The following is a 19,489-nucleotide window of genomic DNA, read 5'->3' on the forward strand; positions in this document are numbered from 1 at the left end:
CCATGGTGGGTGCTGGGCTCAGCGGGTGTGCGTGTGACTCTGTGACTGTGACCATGTGACTGCTGAAGACAGGGACATAGCAGCTCCCAGAGCTAGGGGCGGATGGTGTTAACTGTGTGAATGCTGGTGTGGGTGGGCGGCCTTGGGCCTGGAACCTGGGGGCTGAGGGAAGTAGTAAACATCAGGGTGACTGGCGGATCATGACGGTAGTCCTGCAAGGGTGCTGCAGGATTGTGGGGGTTCGTGTGACTTTGCAGTTCAACAAATTCAAATTCAGTCAATGCTGGCAGTGCCTGTTGTATGCCAGGCAACCAGCTAGGAGGAGGAGACAAGGACCCAGCTTTCGGCTGAACGGTACTGGCTGTGGGTTTCGTGCGATCATCTTGCGGATGGCTTGGGGCTGGGTGCTTTCCGTCCTTTCGGGCATTAGGTCCTCACGGTAACCGTACCCCACTTTGAGGCTAGCCAGAGGAGCGCAGAAAGAAAGTGACTTGCCCAAGGTGACCCAGCTACTCAGCACCAGGGCATGACATTGCAGAGCCTGAGTCCTTCTCCACCATGCCTGTGCCCAGGGTGCAAATGTCTGGTCCTGGATGCCAACTTGGATGGCCATGGCCCTGGAGACATCTCCTCAAACACATGGAACCAGGCCACACGGTCACTCTGCTGAGGGGCTCAGAGGTTGGTTGCCCCTAGCCTTCCTTTTCCAAGGGCCAGACTCCGGGACAGAGGTGCTGCTGGGCTCTCAGAGACCCCTAAGCGCCCCATCCTTGCCTCAGGCCTTCCCAAGCTCCTGCCCCCGCCCCCCCTTCCCCTCCCGGTGCTGACTCTCGGCCAGAAGAGGAAAGGCTGTCTCCACCCACCTCTCGCACTCTCCCTTCTCCTTTATAAAGGCCGGAACAGCTGAAAGGGTGGCAACTTCTCCTCCAGCCGCCGGGAGCAGCCCGCCTGCCTCCCTGAGCGCCCGCAACCTCCCCCGCTGCCTCTGTGAGGGCTCTCCTCTGGCCGCCAGCGCCCATCTTTCATTCCCGAGATAGAGATATTTTGCACACACGCACACACACGCACACACGCGCGCAAAAAGAAAAAAAAAAAAAAGCCCACCCTCCAGCCTCGTTGCAAAGAGAAAGCCGGAGCAGACGCAGCTCAAAGCCCGCAGAGGACGCCCAGAGTGGCGAGCGGGCGGACAGACGGACCTACCGACTCGCGCCGCGTCCACCTGTCTGCCGCGCACGGCCCAGGGCACAGCGGGCACGCCGCGCGCGCGGAGCAGCCGTGCCCGCCGCCCGGGCCCCGCGCCAGGGCGCACACGCTCCGGCCCCCCCACCCGGCCCGGGCGGGAGTTTGCACCTCTCCCCGCCCGGGTACTCGGGCCGCCGCTGCAAAGCCAACTTTGGGAAAAGTTTTAGGGGGGAGACTTTGGCTTTGAAGTGCCCAGCTCTGCGCTTTCCGACTTCGGGGGCCTTTCCAGAAAATGTTGCAAAAAAGCTAAGCCGGTGGGCAGAGGAGAACGCCTGTAGCCGGCGTGAAGACGAACCATCGGCTGCCGTGTTCTTTTTCCTCTTGGAGGTTGGAGTCCCCTGGGCGCCCCCACACGGCTAGACGCCTCGGCGGGTTCGCGACGCAGCCCCCCGGCAGTGGATGCTCGCTCCGGCTCGGGATCCGCCCAGGTAGCGGCCTCGGACCCTGGTCCCGCGCCCAGGCCCTTCCCAACCCACCAACGACGGAGCCGGGGTCGAAGGCGGCGGCGCCCAGGGGCCATGCGGGTGAGCCGCGGCAGCGGCTGCAGCGGCCTGAGCGCCTGATCGCCGCAGACCCCAGCCTAGCCCATCTCCTTCTCCAGCCCCCGCCCTCCACCCTGGCCGCGGGGGCGGCGCGCTCCGTCCACGCGTCCGGGGCCCCGCGGGGCCGGGCCCGGAGTCGGCATGAATCGCTGCTGGGCGCTCTTCCTGTCTCTCTGCTGCTACCTGCGTCTGGTCAGCGCCGAGGTGAGTTGCGACGGTGGTGGGGCTGGTTCGTTTCATTCATTACCTCCGCCCCCACCTTTGGCCGCCCTCTCCCCTCCCTGCAGTGAACTTTGGACCCTTGCAGCCCGTGGGCTTGGCGCTGGGCGCTAGGTGACCTCCGAGGGCTGAAATGCGAGGTCCGGGGGGTGCCAGGCTCTCAAGGGAGCAGGCAGCGGTGGTTTTCTTTCCCAGGGGCGATCCTAGATCTCCGCGCCTTTAAGCTTCGGGAGAGGGTGTGTGTGGACCTGTCTCCCACCCCTCAGGAACCCGAGAATAAGCCTCTTCCCAGCTGAAGGGAGAGGGGGTGGGGTGGTGCCGAGGGTGCAGAAGACAGCGCGTCCTCCCAAGCCCACTTCGGTTCCAGCTTAGGTTCTATCCGGGACCCGGCTTGCACGGAAGGTGCGAGCTCGCGCAAATGGTTGCAGCCACGCCAGACGTTTTTATATCCAGAGGTTTGCGTCCCACCCTGGCCCCCGCTCCCGGTCGGGATGGGCTCCCTCGGGCCCGCACAGGGCATGCCCAGCCCCAGAGCGCGGTCCTGGAGCAGCCTGTGTATTGGGCGCGGCGGGGGTGCCGAGAGACAGGCTTCGGGCACTCGGCATTAGGGAGGAGTGGGGGCTCTTAAGGAATCCAGCCCTAAGGCGGTGTGTGCCTGAGGCCCCGCCATACCTGCGCCCGCACCCTGCAAGAGGAATCGCCCTCCCTCGCTTGCAGGGTGCGGAGCGCGCCGCCTGGAAAAGCCTAGCTGCAAGGGAGGTGGGATATAAAAACGTCTGCAGGAGCTATCGGGTCGGATCAGTCCCCCACCCCGCCCAGCCTCACGTAGCAGTGAGTTGGCAAGTCTACCCGGAATCCAGGTGGGAAAGGGGGCGGGGCAGGTAGGAGGCGCGCGGTGGAGGGGATCGGAGGGCAGCGGGGAACGCGTCCCGCCTCGGCCGGGTCGCGGCTGGGAGCCTGCACCTCGCCCGCTCCCGGGAGGGCTGGCCCCTCTCGGTCTCCTGCGAGGCACAGGAAGAAGGCGGCGGCGGCGAAGGGGTTAAGGTGAAGGGCTTCCAGGCCGCGGCCCGGCCTTGGGCCGCCGCCAGTGCAGGTTGTTTTGACCACGCAGGAGCCGTCGCCGTCTCCTTTTGTTCTCGGGGCTCCTCGAGGGCCGCCGGCCGCCCGCCCTGGGGCCCCGCCCTTCCGCGGCCGCCCCCCGCGGCCCGCACCCGGGAGGGAGGACGCGGAGCTCGGCCTGGCCGCCCGCAGGCTCCTCCCGACGCCCCCTCCTCTCCTCCTGTAGCCCCCCGGGCCGCGGCCAGCTGTTGGGGAGGGGGCGCCGGCCGGCCCCAGCTGCCGCTTCGCCGCGGGGCCTGGGGGCTGGGCCCGGTGCCAGGGCGTCCTGGGAACGGCGGCGCCCCCGCCGCTGCTCTCCGCAGCCCACCCCGCTTGGCCCCCCGACTCGCTCACTCACCCCACGCATGCACACTCTTGGCCGGAGGCGATGCTGCGCTCCGGCTGACGGGCGCGCAAAGCGACAGGCACGCACTACCGCGGCCGGGTCGCGCGCCCGCCGCCGCCACGCCCGAACACACGCGGGGGCACACGCTCGCGCACCACACACCACACACACACACACACGCACGGTCCCCGCACACGCGGCCTGAGCACACGTGCGCACACACCCACGCACGCACGCACAGCCCAGAACCAACTGTCCACCGCCGCGCCACAGGTGGGCCCCCATGGGCCCTGGAACCTCCTCACCTCTGTAGCGACTCCATTTCCTTCCTGGGTGCCATAAGGGAGAGGAAACAGGGACCCTCCCATTAGGTCCTGGCTCCACAACACCCACGGTTTTTTTTGGTCAAGCATTAATTACCCTCCTGTGATTACTTTTTTCAACCCCTCCCATGTGGTTGAATATGGTGTTGATGTACTTGGCGGGCACTGTCATGGCCAGGGCCCTTCTCTGAATCTTCAAGACTGGAGGACTCTGAGCAGCTGAGGGGGTTCCCACCCCCCACTGTTCTGTCCTCTTTGCTGATCCCAGCATGCCCTGGAGAGGCTGGGTGACAGCTGGATAAGGCTTTCCCAGGCCTGCCCTTGCCATTCCCAGCTTCATCCAGCACCTCCTCCTTCTTTCCCACAACTCCTTGGGTATGTATTTTAGGGGGGGAGGTATGGCACAGAAGTTGGTGCCTGCCCTTCTCACTTTAATCGCAGCATCCTTGAACAAATACATGACTCTCAGGACCCCACAGTTGTGTGGTGCTTTGCAGTTTACAAAGCACTTTCCTACTAAGCCGGAGTAAGCCTCAGGCAGCTCTGGAGGAAGAAACCTAAACCTGTGGACATGGGGGTCAGTCTAGGCAAGGGCACTCCAGGAGGGCTTGCTGGCAGAGGTGGCCTTGGGGCTGGCCATGTCCCAGGCATGTATGGACTGAGCCTCAGGTGGAGTCCTCAGCAGCTGGGAAAGAGGGTTGGGAGGTCTGAGACAGGGCCTGGTAGGGGATTGGTGTAGGCCTGCGAGGTCCCATCTCCATCAGCTGAGCTTGCTTCTGGGGAGGGTGACTCCCACTGTCATATGATGCCTCCTGTCTCAACACCCTTATGGTGGGAAAGAGTGAAAAGGCCCCACAGCCCTTTGCCACGCAGCTGCCTTCTGGTTTGCTAATGCCTTAGGTGGTGGGAAATCAACTCACTGGAGTCTCCAAGCTCTAGAATTGTCTGCAAGGTTAGAATTTGGAGTTCTGGTGCAAGACCTAGGAACAATGTGTGTGTGTGTGTGTGTGTGTGTGTGTGTGAGAGAGAGAGAGAGAGAGAGAGAGAGAGAGAGAGAGAGAGAGAGAGATTGATTGATTCAGCAGGAGTGCTAAAGAGGTGGTTGCAGTAAGCCTCAAATGTCCCTCTCAAAGTCCTCCCTCACCCCCCGTTGAAAGGCCCCTTCTAGGACAGCTATTTTCATTTTGGGGTTTATTTAGTTGTTTATTATCTGTTTTCCTCACTGGAGTGAGGAAAGAATTTTTGTCTTAGTCACCACATCTCTCATGCTTAGAACAGGTGCCTGGACTGTGGCGGGTGATCTGTAAATGTTTGTGGAAAGGACAGCTAATACTGGGGGCAGCGGAGGGACCAGATATGTGTCCGGCGCTTGCTAAGTGCTTTATAAACACGACCTCATTTAGTTCACAGCCCAGGGCAGCCCAGCACGGCCATACTGCCCTCCAGCAGGCATCCTCCTCTGAGCTCCACCCCCATCTTGAGAGACAAACCCATCTTTCTTTTCCATGTCTTAGGACTTGGGCCACGAAGATTGGACAGGACAGAGGGGAAGAAACAAGGAAAATCAGATTGCAAAGGTTCTGTGCATCTCGAACTGGGCCTCATTTTCTGCTTCCTAAAATTATGAGAAGGTTGGATTAGCTCAGAGTTCCCCAAGAGCAGCAGAATTACCGGGTCTCTTGAAAATGCAGAGTCCTGGGCCCCGCCTGGTGCTGGGAGTTGGGACAGAGGTGGGGGCGGGGAGCAGTGGCTGCCAGGACTGGATTACTGCGCTGGCCCACTCTCTTTTTGCTTTGACAGTTTTTCTGCTCGAGGGAGAGCTGGGGGGCCAGGGAGAGGCTGGGTGCAGGTTAAGGTGGGGTGGGGGAGTGGGAGGGTCCCAGGAGCAACAGGGAAGGGCCATGGTAGGTGGGAAGTGCTGCTTCTAAATGGCTTCCGTGGTCTGCCCAGAGGAGGCTCCTTCAAAGGGCTTGGCTTTGGCACTGAATCTAAATTAGGCCCTAGACTCTCAGGCAGGCAGGCGCTGGAGGCTGGTCGGCTTCTCCGGCTTCTCCCTCTGCCAGCCACAGACAACGCCCCTGGTCGCATGGGCTGACCCTGTTGTCTCTCTCAGCTGAACAGAAGGCCGGCAGGCGGGCAGGGGAGTGTGTGTGTCTGCGTGTGAGCTCGGGCCCAGGTAGAGGGTGGGGTCCAAGCCCATTTGATCTTCCAGCCTGCTTGGGAGCAGGTAATTCACCTGGCCTCACACTAGCTGGTGCCTTTCCTACCTTCTGCAGCTGGCGTTGGGGGTGGGGCGGGGTGGGGAGGAGGCTGTTTGCCTTGGCTCCCTCCGCTGGCTGTGCCCCAAGCTGCCTTCTTGCCACGCCCTCGCCCTGCCAGAAACCCCAGGCCTGAGATCTGGGGCAGCTTCTTCAGAGTGCCAGGCCTCTTTTTCCAGCTCTGAGGGGAGCTGCCCACCTGAGGAGACTTCTAGAACCTGCACCCAGGAAAACCCTCACCCTGCGCTCACTCTCCCACACCAAGAGGAGCCTTTGGCCCCAAGCAGGTGCCCAGGCAAGTCTCCACTCAGGGCACTGCGTCCTGGGGCTGGCCATAGGCTGAATTTCCTCACCCTTCACCCACCCCCAGCCCTGGAAGGGACCCATCAGCCCACGCGGCCCCAGGCAGTGCCAGCGTGAGACTAGGGTACCATTTCCTGTGACCCAGCACAGGGGATAATGCAAAGCCACACACTCTGCCAAGGGCAGGCAGCTCTCCACCCACCCATTGTCATCCTCAAAAATGTCCTGCACTGCTTTCCCTTGGGTATGCGTGCTGCTCCCTGCTGCCACACTGAAGGCATGGTGATGACCACAGCTACAGCTCATTAAGTACCCATTATTTGCTGGCTGCTCTGCTAGGTGCAATTACACCTCCCAGTAACCCCAGTGAGGTATTATTAGCCCCATTGAAAAGATAAAGAACCTGAGGTTTTAGGTTGTTAAAGACCTCTTTCAACAATCCAGGTTTCCCTGGCAGCTGAGGCCTTTGCTCTTTTGACTATACATACAGTTTCTCGGCCTCTGCACGGTTGACATTTTGGGCCAGACAAGTCTTTATTGTAGATGGCCGCCCTGTGCTTAGTAGGCTATTTAGCAGCATCCCCGGCCCACACTTACTAGATGCCAGTAGCAAGCTTCTAGTCATGATGACCAAAAAGTGCCTCCAGACATGGCCAGTATCCCCTGGGGGCCACTGCCCTGGTTGAGAACCTCTTCTCTGTGACCTGCACTGAGTCAAGAGCAGACAGGAACTGAGAACAGTCCCGAGAAGCTCCTTGGTGGGCTGAGAGAGAGAGAGAGGCCCAGCTCTACTTGTACTAGCGGTATTGACCTGCAGCCATTTACTTAATTTTTCTAAGCCTCAGCTTCCTCATCTGGAAAAGAGGGATAAAAATAGTGCCGACCTCTGGGGATTGGTAGTTAGTACAGCATTTCGCTCAGTGCCTGGCTCATAGTCAGCACTTAATGAGTTAGCTGTGGTATTATCAACTCCAGGAGCTCTTAGTGAGTCCTGGGCACCCAGTGACCCAGTTACTAGAAGCATGTGCAGGAATGGACTTTCTGCTTAGAATACAGTGGACTCTGTAGGAGGCGGTTGGTGTAGGGGGTGGGGGAGGACTATCTCAGGTGGTCCTCTTGGTGGAGGAGGTGGGAAAAGCATGCAGGAGAGAACCTCAGGGAGAAGGGGATAGTCCTTCAGGCATTTTACCAGTATTTATTGAGCACCTACTGTGTGCTTCTCCCCAGTCTCTATCCTGGGCTCTCCCCAAGGGAGCCTTCGGTGGGGAGGCCTGGGTTTGTTTCCATAAGTTGTCTCTTTTGCATTGTAGGCTGAGTCCAGGGCATCTGCTGGGCCCGATTGGGGTCTGCCTACTCCACCATGGCTGGCAGCTGCAAGGAAGTCTTGGCACGAATGCAACATGCCATTTGGTACTGGGCTTTTGGTCCCCTCTCCTGGGGAGGTTAATTGCATCATTACTCCTTAAACAGCCTGGGAGACCCCCACCTTGGCTTTCCTCCGCTGCCTCTCCTGCCAGCCCCTGGACAGAGTTAGAATCAAATGTCTTAAACCCCCTCAATTTACAGGTGAGAGCCAGGACCAGAGATGGGCAGTGACCAGCCTGAGGTCACAGGTGGTTATCAGCAGTAGAGGGTGGACTTTAGCTCTCTGGATCACTAGTTCTGGGGGTGACAGAACCCTTTAGGGAAGTGGCTTGTCTTGATCTTAGCTGTTCTGTTCTTGGGTTGGGTCCTGTGTCCACATTTGGAGCCCACACAAGGTGTGGTCTCTCGCCTCGGGTTGGAAGAAGCAGCATAGGGTGGAGAAGGGGGAGGACAGCGAGGGGCGGTTAAGCCAACTCCCCTACGCCTCTCACACATGCAGCCCCTGGCTCTCTGGCTGCACAGCTGTGGACCCTGAAGGAAAGACCCCCAACTCCCAGCCAAGCTTATTGCTAGGCCCCCAACCTTCCCTCCCTCGAATCTCTCGATAGCCCTAGACACCCAGCCAGGATGATAAGCTCCATGTTCAAGTGAAGAAACTGAGCTCGGGGGTTTCAAGGAATTCATTTTAAAAGCAGTTATGCCCCTGCTTCACCCTGGGTTCACTGGCTCCGAGGTTGACTCGGGTGGCCAGAGCTGGAACCCCTGGAGGAGGTGTTCCCTGATGCCACTAGAGGTGTCAAGGAAATGAAGTTTTGGGGGAAGCTAGAAACTGATCCATCACCAGGCCCCTAGCAGAGCTTTTAGGGAGAGCCCAATGGGGCTGAGCTTGAGGTGAGATGACCTTCAGATGGCCTCCCTCCCTGGGAGGCACCCGTGCTAAGCCTCCTGGAACTCCAGTCCTCGGAGTGCTCACTGAGCCAACTAGAGCGGGAGCTCGTCCCTTCTTAATCCAGGGAAACTGAGGCACACAGTTATTAATCCCAAGGTTAAACGGTAGTAAGCCAGGTCATCCGATGCGCTCCCCAGGGCTCCTTCCACGAGACCGTGCCGTCCTGTGTGTGTTTGTACAGGTGTGCGTGTTCGCATGCGCGTGAGTTCAGGTGTGCAGCAGCATCTGACACGTTTTCTTGCCCCGAGAAGCTGGGTGTCCAGATCATGTTTCTCAGCTTCTCATCTGTCCTCACCTCTTTCTCCAGACCTCTGGCATCAGTCCCTCAGGTCTCCCTGGACTGTGGAGGGATGTGGCCGCGTCCTTCCTATTGGGCTGCGCTCATGTCATTGTGGGACCTGTGGTTTCCCCGGAGGAAGCCCGGCTCCAAGTGGGGCCTGTTAAAGTGCTTATTAAGTTTCAAGTGTTTCTGGTAACAAGCCAGAGGAGCTCTAAAAATAGGGTTCGGTAGGGCATGGGGCATGGGTACGCTTTCAGGTTTCCCGCTGCATCTGAGGATTCCCTTCTCCCGTCTTTGAGTGAGAGACTAAATAAACATCGTTAGTCCTTGCGGCCTCCTGAGACCATCCAACTCTGCGAGGAGGATTTATTAGACACCTCTCGTACCCATGAGATTGGGAGTATAGGCTCTGGCATCCAAAAGTTGGGTTTTCATGCAGATTCTGCTGATAATTGGCTGTAGGGCTCCAAGAAAGGGAGCCGCCTCTTTGAGCTTCCGTTTTCTCATCTCTGATAATTAGATCTCCCATGACAAATGTTGGCTGTCATTAGCTGTCAGGTATGGAGCCTGTCAGGTTGTGGAGCCTCCCAGAACCTGTTGTATGATGGGGGAAATGGATGTACACAGTCAAATCTCAGAGCAAGCTGGGGTTCCTACTGGGAGGCAGAGATGCAGCATCTGAGCTGGGTCATCGGCAAGTTTTGGCCCTCAGGCCTTTGTGCTCCTGGAGTCTGCCTCCTGCCCACCCCCAGCCTGGCCGTTCATCTGTCTGTGGCCAGAGGAGGCCCTGCAGGAATTTTCCATCGGAGGGAGTGTCTGTGTCGGGGGGAAGAGGGCCAGGGCTGGGAAGCTCTTCCTCCAAGTTCACTTGGTTCCACGGTGTCTACCTGGCAGGGAGACCCCATCCCCGAGGAGCTCTACGAGATGCTGAGTGACCACTCTATCCGCTCCTTCGATGACCTCCAGCGCCTGCTGCACGGAGACTCCGTAGGTAAATTGAATCCTTGTCCGGTGCTCTGGGTCCCTGGGAGCTGTAGGCCAGGGCAAGCCCCGCTTCCTTGACAGCCAGAGAATCAGAGGCCTGTGGCAGCCCTGGGAGGACTGGGCCACGCCTGTCTGGAGCAGGGCTGAGTGGGCGGACAGGTTGGTACCTAGGATGTGGGGTGTGGCAGGAGAAGCACCCACATGTGGCTCTGGCTTGGTGCAGAGGGTGGGGCGCTGGGAGGAGGTACCCAGGACATCTGCCCAATGAGGATCCAGGTGTGGACTCAGCCAGGGGGCTGGTGCTAGAGGAGGCGCCTCCCTGCCCCTCTGGCCGAGGGCCTGCTCTACAAGGTCTCTTGGGGACACCTGGCCTGGACCAGCGGGCAGCCCTGCCCGTGCCCGAGAGCAGACGCAGTGAATGGGCACGTGCTTGGTGGCACACACGTGGCAGGGCTGGCGGGCTGGGTCGGGAATGTATTTATAAATGCTGTCTTCAGAGCAAATTCCGTTCTATTCTAACCTCTAGCCTATTCCCTGGAGCTCTGGTCAGCACCCCCCCTGCACCCCCAGCTCCCCTTCCCTCTGGGGTTTTGTCTCTTTGTCACTTTGTAATCCTTGCCCAGACTGCTATCTACGGGGGACAGCATTTCCTGCCTTTGTTTCCTCTCCCCGTTGGGCCCCTGGCTCCCTCTCAAAAGCATTCCCGGGCCCTTTCAAACTCTCCTGTGCCTGGGGCTGGTGAGGCAGGCCGGAGGGGGCCCCAGCTGGGCCCACCTATTGTTCACCAGGCCCCCCACCCGACGTCTCCCACACCCCCACCCCATGCCAGACTGGCCAGCCCTGGCCAACACAATGGGGCAACTTCCAAATTTAGCTTTTCTGCTGTTTCTTTCCAAGGTCCTTCGCCCCCGCCCTCGGACAGCCCCTCCACACCCCGGGTGGGGGTCGGGATCAGAGACAGGTTTTCAATAGCGGCCTGTTTCGAGGCAACCATGTGGCTATTTTTTCCTAATCGACTTAACCTTTCCACAAAACACATCTTTTCCCCATCTCCTCCCCACCAGGGACATTCCAGAGATGGCAGAGAGAAAGGAAGGGAGCGAGAGGGACAGACAGACAGTGCTGACGTGGGACAGTAGGCTAGACGGAAACGTCCCACTTTTAGGAAAGTCTGCTCCAAACAGGACCCCTTGAGAGCCCACGGGGTTGAGCTGAAGCTTTGCCATTGGCAGGGCCAGTGGCATGGGGACAAGAGCGGGTCCCAGACAGCCCTCTGTTTGTTTGCTGGCTTGCAGCCATCAGAGAGCTAGAAGAGTCTGCCCACCATTCAACGTCAAGCTCAAAGTCCTCCTGTCCATCCCTTGGCTCCTGCGGCCGGCTTCCAGCCACCTCTCTAGAGACAAGGATGTCTCCCAGGAGTGCTGATGGTGCTGAGATCAGGGCCTCCCAGGCTGGGCAAGGGAGCTGTAGTTGTGACCTTAGGAATAAATGGACAGCTTAGGGCTAAAGGTTAGAGGGAGAGAGACAGAAGCACAATGAGAGGCTGGGAGATGGAGAGAGACCAAGACCTAGAAGCGCCCCTCCCCCCTCCAGCAAGGGCTCCCCCATCCCAGTAGCCCTGGCTCCTCACCCCTCTCAGCCTTCAGCCCCCACTCCCGCTCCTCTCCCTCCTGCCCTCTCTCCCGCCCAACTGGGCCATTGTCAGGGGCTCCAGAGGGGCTGGGTCCAGGGCATGCCGGTCCCCCCCTGGGGATTCTGGGAATTTCTCCATTCAGCACTTCCTATGGGAACGCTGGGTGGAGGGGCATTGGAAAGTGGCCTCAGAGCTCTGGGTCCTTGCCCTGCCCCGGAGGCCAAGAAGGGTTCGCTTACAGTAGCGAGAGAGAAGGGTTATTTTTAACTCCATTGACATGAGTTCTGTCTAAAAAATGTGACGGAAGAGCCAAGAGTGGGGCTGAAGGCCCCCTAAGAACACAACCAGGAACCCACCACCTCCTGAGCCTTGTGGCCACCCTGGGGGTTGCCTGGAGAGCCCCCTCTTTAGAGCTAGGACTTTGGGTTTACAGGGAGTTGGACTGGATGGGGAGTCTTCTCTGGAGTGGGGTCCCTCCTGGTGAGGGGCAAGAGGCTGTCCCCCCACCTGTCCCAGGTCCCCCATCAGAGCCCACACCCCAGCAGTTATCAGAGTGTGTCTGACTGTGCCTTCTCTTGCAGATGAAGACGGGGCCGAATTGGACCTGAATTTGACCCGGTCCCATTCTGGAGGCAAGCCAGAGAGCTTATCTCGAGGGAGAAGGAGCCTAGGTAAGAACGAGGGTGAGAATGGGGGCGCCTCAAAGGTGGGGGCCCAGGGAGGAGAACTGGGGCATGCAGCTGCTCGAGGCTGTGAGGGAGGGCCTCGTTTGTCCCACACGCAGGGCTGGGTTGAGCTAAGAGAGAATAGCACCCTGAAATAACCCTATATTGAGTTGAGTCATCTTGCCCCACCCCCAAAACACACTTTTCCCTAAATATAGTGTTTTTAACTTCATTTGTTTATTACTTCAACTCTAGAGATAGCTATTATTAACCCTATTTTATAGAGTTGGAAACTGGAGCCCAGAGAGGGTTAAAGAAGTGGCTGTGGTCACACAGCTAGCAAGTGACAGAGCTGGGGTCCCAACGGCTCTTCTCGGTTGGACCCAGTGCCATGCTGGCTGCATGTCCCTGTCCCTGCGGTGGCTAAGGGCTGCGGCCTGGGACAGCCGGCGTGGAACTGAGCCTGGGACCTGCCTCCTGCTCTATTGCAAAGGCCAAAAGAAGAATGTAGATCACTAGGTCCCACGAAGCCTTCCCCGGGGAGGCGAGTGCTCACTCCAGGCTCCTCCTCCTATCCGCCCACCTTCAGTCACCCAAACACTGTAGACCGCGGCTGCGGGGGCCTCCAGATAAGAGTTGGTAGCTTGAGTTCCCATTTTTGCTCTATCAATTTGGGCAGCTAGTTTAGCTCTCAGAGCCCTGGTTTGTCTCTACGTGAATAATGAATGACAAACCCCAGCATTGACTGTACGCTTGCTGTAGGCAGCGTCGTTCCTTCGGTCTGCAAGTGCTGTGTCATTGCTGTTATTACGTCATTTCATAGATGAGGAAACTGTGGCTTCGAGAGAAGCCATGGTGTCAGGGTAGATTACAGTGTAAAATGGCCAAGTAATGTGGTTACAAGATACTACCTGAGTAGGGGCCGCACCTCGGGCAAAGCCGTAAAGGCGGGAAATCCAGTGCAGTGGGCGGGGCCTGGCGGCAGGGATCTCCGCCACACGTGCCGGCGCCGTCTGAATGACCTCGCTTGATCCTGACAACGGTTCTTGGCTGTAGATCTCATCCTCCCCATTCGCACATGGGGAAACCGAGGCTTAGAACGTATCGGCCACCTGCCCAAGTCCCACGGCTGCTAACAGCCAGGACTCGAAACCTCCCCCAGGGTGGAAGGGAGAGGGACTCGGCCAGCCAGTTCGGAGAGAGAGCCGTCGGAGAGGTGTTCTGCTGGGCCTTCCTGCCAAGCGTGGGCTCTGGGCAGGCCGTCCGTCCTGAGAAAAGTGCCCTCTCCCTTCAGATTCCCCGACGGTCGCCGAACCAGCCATGATCGCCGAGTGCAAGACGCGCACCGAGGTGTTTGAGATCTCCCGGCGCCTCGTCGACCGCACCAACGCCAACTTCCTGGTGTGGCCGCCCTGCGTGGAGGTGCAGCGCTGCTCCGGCTGCTGCAGCAATCGCAACGTGCAGTGCCGCCCCACCCAGGTGCAGCTGCGCCACGTCCAGGTGCGCAGGCCCCTTGCCCCCCGGGCTGGCCCACCCCGCTGGCGCTCGTGATTCACTGACCGGGCTTCCAGATGGGTCAAAAGGCACTCCTGGCAGGCTGCAGGGCCGTGTCCAGAGAGCCGTCTCAGGAAGCTCTCCAGACAGGTGTGCTGAGGCCGCCCAACAGTCTGAGTATGGGACGTTAAGTAAAGGGTGCTGCCTCGTCCTCTACAGGGGTAAAATTCCAAAATGTCTCTTAAAGAGACACGTCTACAAACATATTAGACACTCAAAACGTTCCGGGCGGCTGCTCGGATTCTGCCAGGGCTTCCCCTGCACGGCTCCCCACCCCCCGCCGTCCTGGCCTGTCAATTTTCTTTACTCTGCCGAGAGAAAGGCTCCCCTGCATCTGTGACACCTGCTCTTCTCCCTTTGACAAGCTTTGTCTTCAATAAGGAGGGTGCAGGGACCCTCCAGGCCACAGACACTGCAAGAGCTGGGGCAGCCCCTAGCACAGAGTCAGAATGCTGCATTCTGCCTCTTTTCTGGAAAGATCCACTCTGACTCAAGGGAAATTTTCGAGTCGAGGCTGTCCTGGGGAGTTCCTGATCTCGTGCCAGGCAGAGCGACGTCAGAGAAGCCTCAGTTGGCTTCTAATTCACGTGGAAATGTTTCTACACCCCCTGGGCTAGGCTCACCCACACGCTGACTCCGGCTGGGCCGAGCTGCTGGGCCACTGGTGAGCCCCACTTTTGCTGAGTGCTCTGGCGGCTTTGCCACGCACCCCTCCCCTGCAGTCAGCCGTGGCCTTTCTTGCCCACCTTCCGTCCCAGGCCTGAGCCCTGCTCCCGAGGTTACGAGTATTATTCTCTACCACACCACACACTGTCTTGGTATCTCCTGTCCCCGATGCTTCCAGCTGTATAGATGGACACCTGACAGCTGACCTCCCCCTTCTTTACTCCCTCCTGGATAAAGCCTCCCCCCACTTCCTTCCAGACAACCATCTCCCCGCCTCTGCCATAGCCCCTGACCTTGGCTGGCGCTCCAGGAATGAGGACATCACAGGCCCCATGCTCCACCCGGAAATGCCTTTCTCCCTCTCTGGGAGTGCCGTGGGGAGGGGGGCGGGTTGCAGCCAAGCTGGAGGACAGGTCGGGAGGGCTTGTTTTGATGGAAAAGCTACCAGAAGGGCAGAGGGCAAGGTCCTGCTATTGTTTGGGCCACAGTGTCTGCCCTGCTGCTTTCCTTGTCCCAGGCTTTCGAGGAAAGATTCTCCACAAGGGACGCTGGGGTGGGAAGACCAAGCAGGTGCCTCCCTCAGACCACACACTGCCTGTGTGGTCTTACAGAGGCACTTGGGTGGTTCTGTCCTCCAGGTGAGAAAGATCGAGATTGTGAGGAAGAAGCCGAGCTTTAAGAAGGCCACAGTGACTCTGGAGGACCACCTGGCATGCAAGTGTGAGACGGTGGTGGCCGCAAGACCTGTGACCCGAAGCCCAGGGAGTTCCCAGGAGCAGCGAGGTAATATCAGTTCAGGGTCTGCCTCTGATGGCCCAGCCCAGCAGTCTGCTTCTCCTGTGGCACCTGCTGGGGCGGAGGAGGGGGAGGGTAATTGGGTCAGGCATGCTCACCCCCGGTTAAATTTATCCGAAGGTTTCCATCCATCTCACTGAGGACAATCCAGGTTCCTCCCCCACTGGCGAGGCCCTATGTGAGTCCACAGTCCCCGGGTGGCCCTTTGGCCTTGCTGCCAACCAATCCCCTTCACTATGCCACTCCAGCCAGCCTGGCCTTTTTGAGTAGCTGAATATGTTTCTGCCTCAGGACCTTTGCACATGCCACTCTTTCTGAAACTCACTTCTCTCAGCTCTTTACAAGCCTACTTCTATTCATTTGGGTCTCAGCTCAGAAGTCGCCTCCTCCTAGAAGTCTGCCCTGACCACCCACCCCATCCAGAGGAGCCCCCATCCCAGACTTGTTACCACAGTTCCCTACTCTGTTGAAGGAGTGTATGACATGAGGAGGAACCAGGGCCTGAACGAGAGAAGACCTCACGTACATCGTCTTCAGATATTTGACAGCTTATCCTGTGGATGAGAAGTTGAACTAATTCCTGTAGCCTTGAGGGAGGAATTAGGAGCAATGAGGCAAAGCCAGCAGAGAGATTTTAACTCCAAAACCCAGTCAGGGGTCTGTGATGGAATTATCTGCCTCGGGATGTAGTGAGTTCCCTGTCACTGGAGGCGTGTAAGTAAAGGCTGGGCATCCATGCAGCAGGGATGTGACAGACAGGGTTCAAGCATCAGATGGGTAAGTGGAGTCAGAGTTCCGTTCCTATCCTTAGACTTCACAAATTCACATAGTTTGACTTAAAAGGGGCATAGTTTGACTTAACAGACTTGAAAGGGATCAAAAAAAAAAAAGATCTGGTCCGATCGCTTCCTCCACATTTTATAGAGGAGTTGCCTGAGGCCCGGAGAAGCGGAGGTCTGGGCTGAAGTCACTCAGCCGGTCCCAGGTCTTGCAAAGTCTCCTCCTGCATTCTTTAGACTATTCCCTGCTGCCTTTTCTCCCTTCATTATCTGCAGTAAGGATCAAATGAGAACCCTTAAGTTAATGCGATTAGATGAGCATTAAAAAGTCACACGAGTGACTGTTTCGATTTTCAGTGACTTTCTCCTGTTCGGCGACAGCCATCTCACCGTCATTTCTTATTAACGAACCTTCTGAAGGCAGCGCCGTCTCTCAGCCTCTGTGTCTTGTTCTCAGAGCTGAGCTGAGAGGCCCGGATGCCCCGGGAAGGCCGATGGTTTGACAGCTTCAGACTGACGTGTTGTAAATTATTTATTAGAATGAACCTGGAGAATGACTTTTCTCTTCAGGAAGAATTATATTCTTCTTCATGTTGAGAATGGGGTGGTTTTACATGCATTTGTTTCACACGATTTTCCAAACCACTTTCTTGGGAGGCATGTTCAACCGATTAGTATAGAGATAACGTCTTGCCATTTGCTTTTAGCATTTGGCTCTGTGTGACAGTACTTCTGGCGGCTGTCCACGAGCTGGGCTAAGGCTTAGTGGCGTGCCCCGTGTGATGTGGTGGTGGTCAATGTCAGACCTGAGGGCTCAGATCTCTGCTCTGTCACTTGTGAGCTATGTGACAACCTTGAGCTGGCTTGGGCTTTGCCAGCCCAGCATCCTGCTGGTGGCCCGGTCTCTGGATCAGAAACTCCAGGCCCTCCATGGCTCTCCTGGGTGCAAAGGCCCTGAGTCCCCGAATCACACAGATGGGCCCACTGCCTCACAGGGGTTTGTGTCTGCAAAGCGGGAGGTCAGGTGTTGACCCCAAAGAGTCAGGTGGGCCAAGGAAGCCTCCAGGAAGTGGTATGCCTTGGCCTTGGCAGAGAAAGCTTTCATTTTCTACCTTGGCCCAGGAGGAAGAGTTGCGAGCTAACCTGGACTGATACTCACAGGCACCAGGATTTACAGCGGGGGGGGGGAGGGTGGCCGGCAGTCTGGACTCTAGGGACTGACTCCTGGGTACGAATCTCTGGCTCGGTTTCCTCATCTGTCGCATGTAGATGCTTGTACCTGTTGTGAGCTTCGAACGTTGTCAGGTTCGTCAGTGCTAGCTAAGGGTTTCTAGCTATTTCCATGTATTATCTCCTACCCCTAGGAGGCCAGGCCTGCTGGCATCTCAGTTTCGAAGATGGAAATTGAGGCAAAGAGAGTTTATATGACATGCCCCTAAACCACATGACTCGCACATGGGAGACCCAGGTTTGAACGCAGGTGGTCTGGGCCACCGTCTGAGCGCTGGCCTGCCCCACTGTGCTGCTGCTCTAAGTGGAGAGGGCCAGGCAGACGACAGGCACGACCCATGGAAAGGCCCAGCTCCGTGGTCTGGTTCCGACCCGAAGCCAGCAGCTCCCTCGTCATATGACTGCAAGGGGCTGAGAGGTTGATGGGAGGAAAACTCGACAGGGGATCGAGCCAAGGAAATAAGAGAAAGTTTCTAACAGCCCCTGCCGTCCGCTGATCATGGCTTTCTCTAAACTCAGCAGCACAGACGACAGCTGTTTCCTTCTGTCCCGAGTCTGTGGGCTGACAGGGCTCAGCTGGGTGGTTCTACTGCTGTCTCTTCTAGTTGGAGTCCATCATCCGGAGGCCACACCAGGACAGCTGGGCCTCTGTCCCTCTCCCTGTGGTCCAGGGCCTCTCCTCCCCAGGTGGCCTCTCCCTGGCAGGGTAACCAGACTTCTTATGTGGTGGCACAGGGCTCCCCAAACTGCAAAGGTGGGAGCTACCAGGCCTTTTAAAGCCTCATGCCTAGAACTGGCCCAGCAGCAAGCACTCTACCTGCTTTTATTGATGGACAGATCCAAGTCCAGGCCAGATGCAAGGGGCCTGGGGGACAGAAGGGCACGTTAGTGGGGTAATGACCAAGAACTTGAAGCTATAATCCACTCCCCTCTGTGTCTGCCAGCACACTGTCGTTTATTCCTTCCACCGGTCCTATCCGGCGGGCAGTCTCATCACCCTCATTTCACAAATGGGGAAACTGAGCCACAGGGTGGTTCAATAATCGTTCCCAAGGCACGTACAGCTGGTGAGCGGTGGACTTGGGATTCAAACCCAGGAGGTCTGGCCCCTTCCCTCAGCCCAGAGGCTCTGTCCCCTTCCCTCAGCCCAGAGGCTCTGTCCCCTTCCCTCAGCCCAGAGGTCAGCAGCAGGCCTTGGTCAAGACGGATAGAACCGCCCCACGCCCACCCGCCGCCTTCACAGTAGCTGTCCGCCTGCTGACATGTCCTTTCTTTCTCTTGAGCAGCCAAAACGCCCCAAACTCGGATGAGCGTTAGGATGGTGCGAGTCCGCCGGCCCCCCAAGGGGAAGCACAAGAAGTTCAAGCACACGCACGACAAGAAGGCGCTGAAGGAGACCCTTGGAGCCTAGAGGCATCTGCAGGAGAGTGCGGGCAGGTGAGGCCCAGGAGGGGAAACTGAGGCCCAGAACCCTGTATTTCCGTGGTCTGCAGCTTGGGCTATGGGAAGGGTAGGGCTGTAAGCTCTGATTCTCTCTGCCCAGTCATCAACTGAGTTTTTCCACAGGGCAGGTGGGTGGGGGGCTTTGGAGACCCCAGCCCAGCTGTGTCCCAGCCTGCCCTCAGAGAATGGGTAATCTAAACCTCACCTGCCCCAACCCCAAGCGCTGCTGGATATCAGGAACAGCTGGTCAACCCCAGCTCCCCGCCTCTGGCAAGGCGGGCACGTGAGTGTGGCGTGGAGCTCCTAGGCTGTCTCTGACCCCTGCGTCCCTCTGCTTGCCTTACAGGGTTATTTAATATGGTATTTGCTGTATCGCCCCCATGGGGTCCTTGGAGTGATAATATTGTTCCCCTCGTCCGTCCGTCTCGATGCCTGATGCGGACGGCCAATGGTGCTTCCCCCGGCCCTCCACGCAACCTGCCACCCCCCTGCCAGCGGGTCTTCCCTCAGCGGCCTCCAGCGTCTTGCCCGGAAGCTTGAGAAGGAAACAAAGGACCTGGACTCCATTGCTGTCTTCCTCCCCCGACCCCAAGAATCTGGGATAAGAGTACAGGAGAAACTGATGGGGGAGGAGCTCCCTCCCCCAGCGCCTGGCCCAAGCCACACCTGAGCACTGTGCACCGGCCCAAGGAACCCTGCACGTGGGCCTGAGGACCTCGGCACGGCCTGCTTGGTCCCTGGACCCAAAGCCAGCTCTGATGGGAGCACCCGCAGGCAAGCCAGGGTGCCTCGTACTCTTGCGGCTGAGAACAGAT

The 19,489-nt window shown here is 58.2% G+C and overlaps 1 protein-coding gene across 2 annotated transcripts in view; it reads left to right on the plus strand.

Moving 5' to 3' along the window:
- The first annotated feature begins 845 nt into the window (after positions 1-845).
- Positions 846-19,489, plus strand: part of PDGFB (platelet derived growth factor subunit B) — a 21,409-nt gene continuing 2,765 nt past the window's right edge. Inside the window, exons 1-7 of one of the 2 annotated variants that reach the window (XM_011369100.2) lie at positions 846-1,988; positions 9,820-9,916; positions 12,124-12,213; positions 13,502-13,707; positions 15,066-15,210; positions 18,518-18,668; positions 19,021-19,211. In XM_011369100.2, coding sequence (XP_011367402.1) covers positions 1,926-1,988; positions 9,820-9,916; positions 12,124-12,213; positions 13,502-13,707; positions 15,066-15,210; positions 18,518-18,642 — 726 coding nt within the window. In that variant the 5' untranslated portion in view covers positions 846-1,925 and the 3' untranslated portion in view covers positions 18,643-18,668; positions 19,021-19,211. Of the gene's footprint in view, positions 1,989-9,819; positions 9,917-12,123; positions 12,214-13,501; positions 13,708-15,065; positions 15,211-18,517; positions 18,669-19,020; positions 19,212-19,489 lie in introns of those variants that run through there. The other variant, XM_023535866.1, reaches the window with a different exon arrangement.

The sequence above is a fragment of the Pteropus vampyrus genome, unplaced genomic scaffold (genome assembly GCF_000151845.1).
Source record: "Pteropus vampyrus isolate Shadow unplaced genomic scaffold, Pvam_2.0 Scaffold145, whole genome shotgun sequence".
Taxonomy (NCBI): Eukaryota; Metazoa; Chordata; class Mammalia; order Chiroptera; family Pteropodidae; genus Pteropus; species Pteropus vampyrus.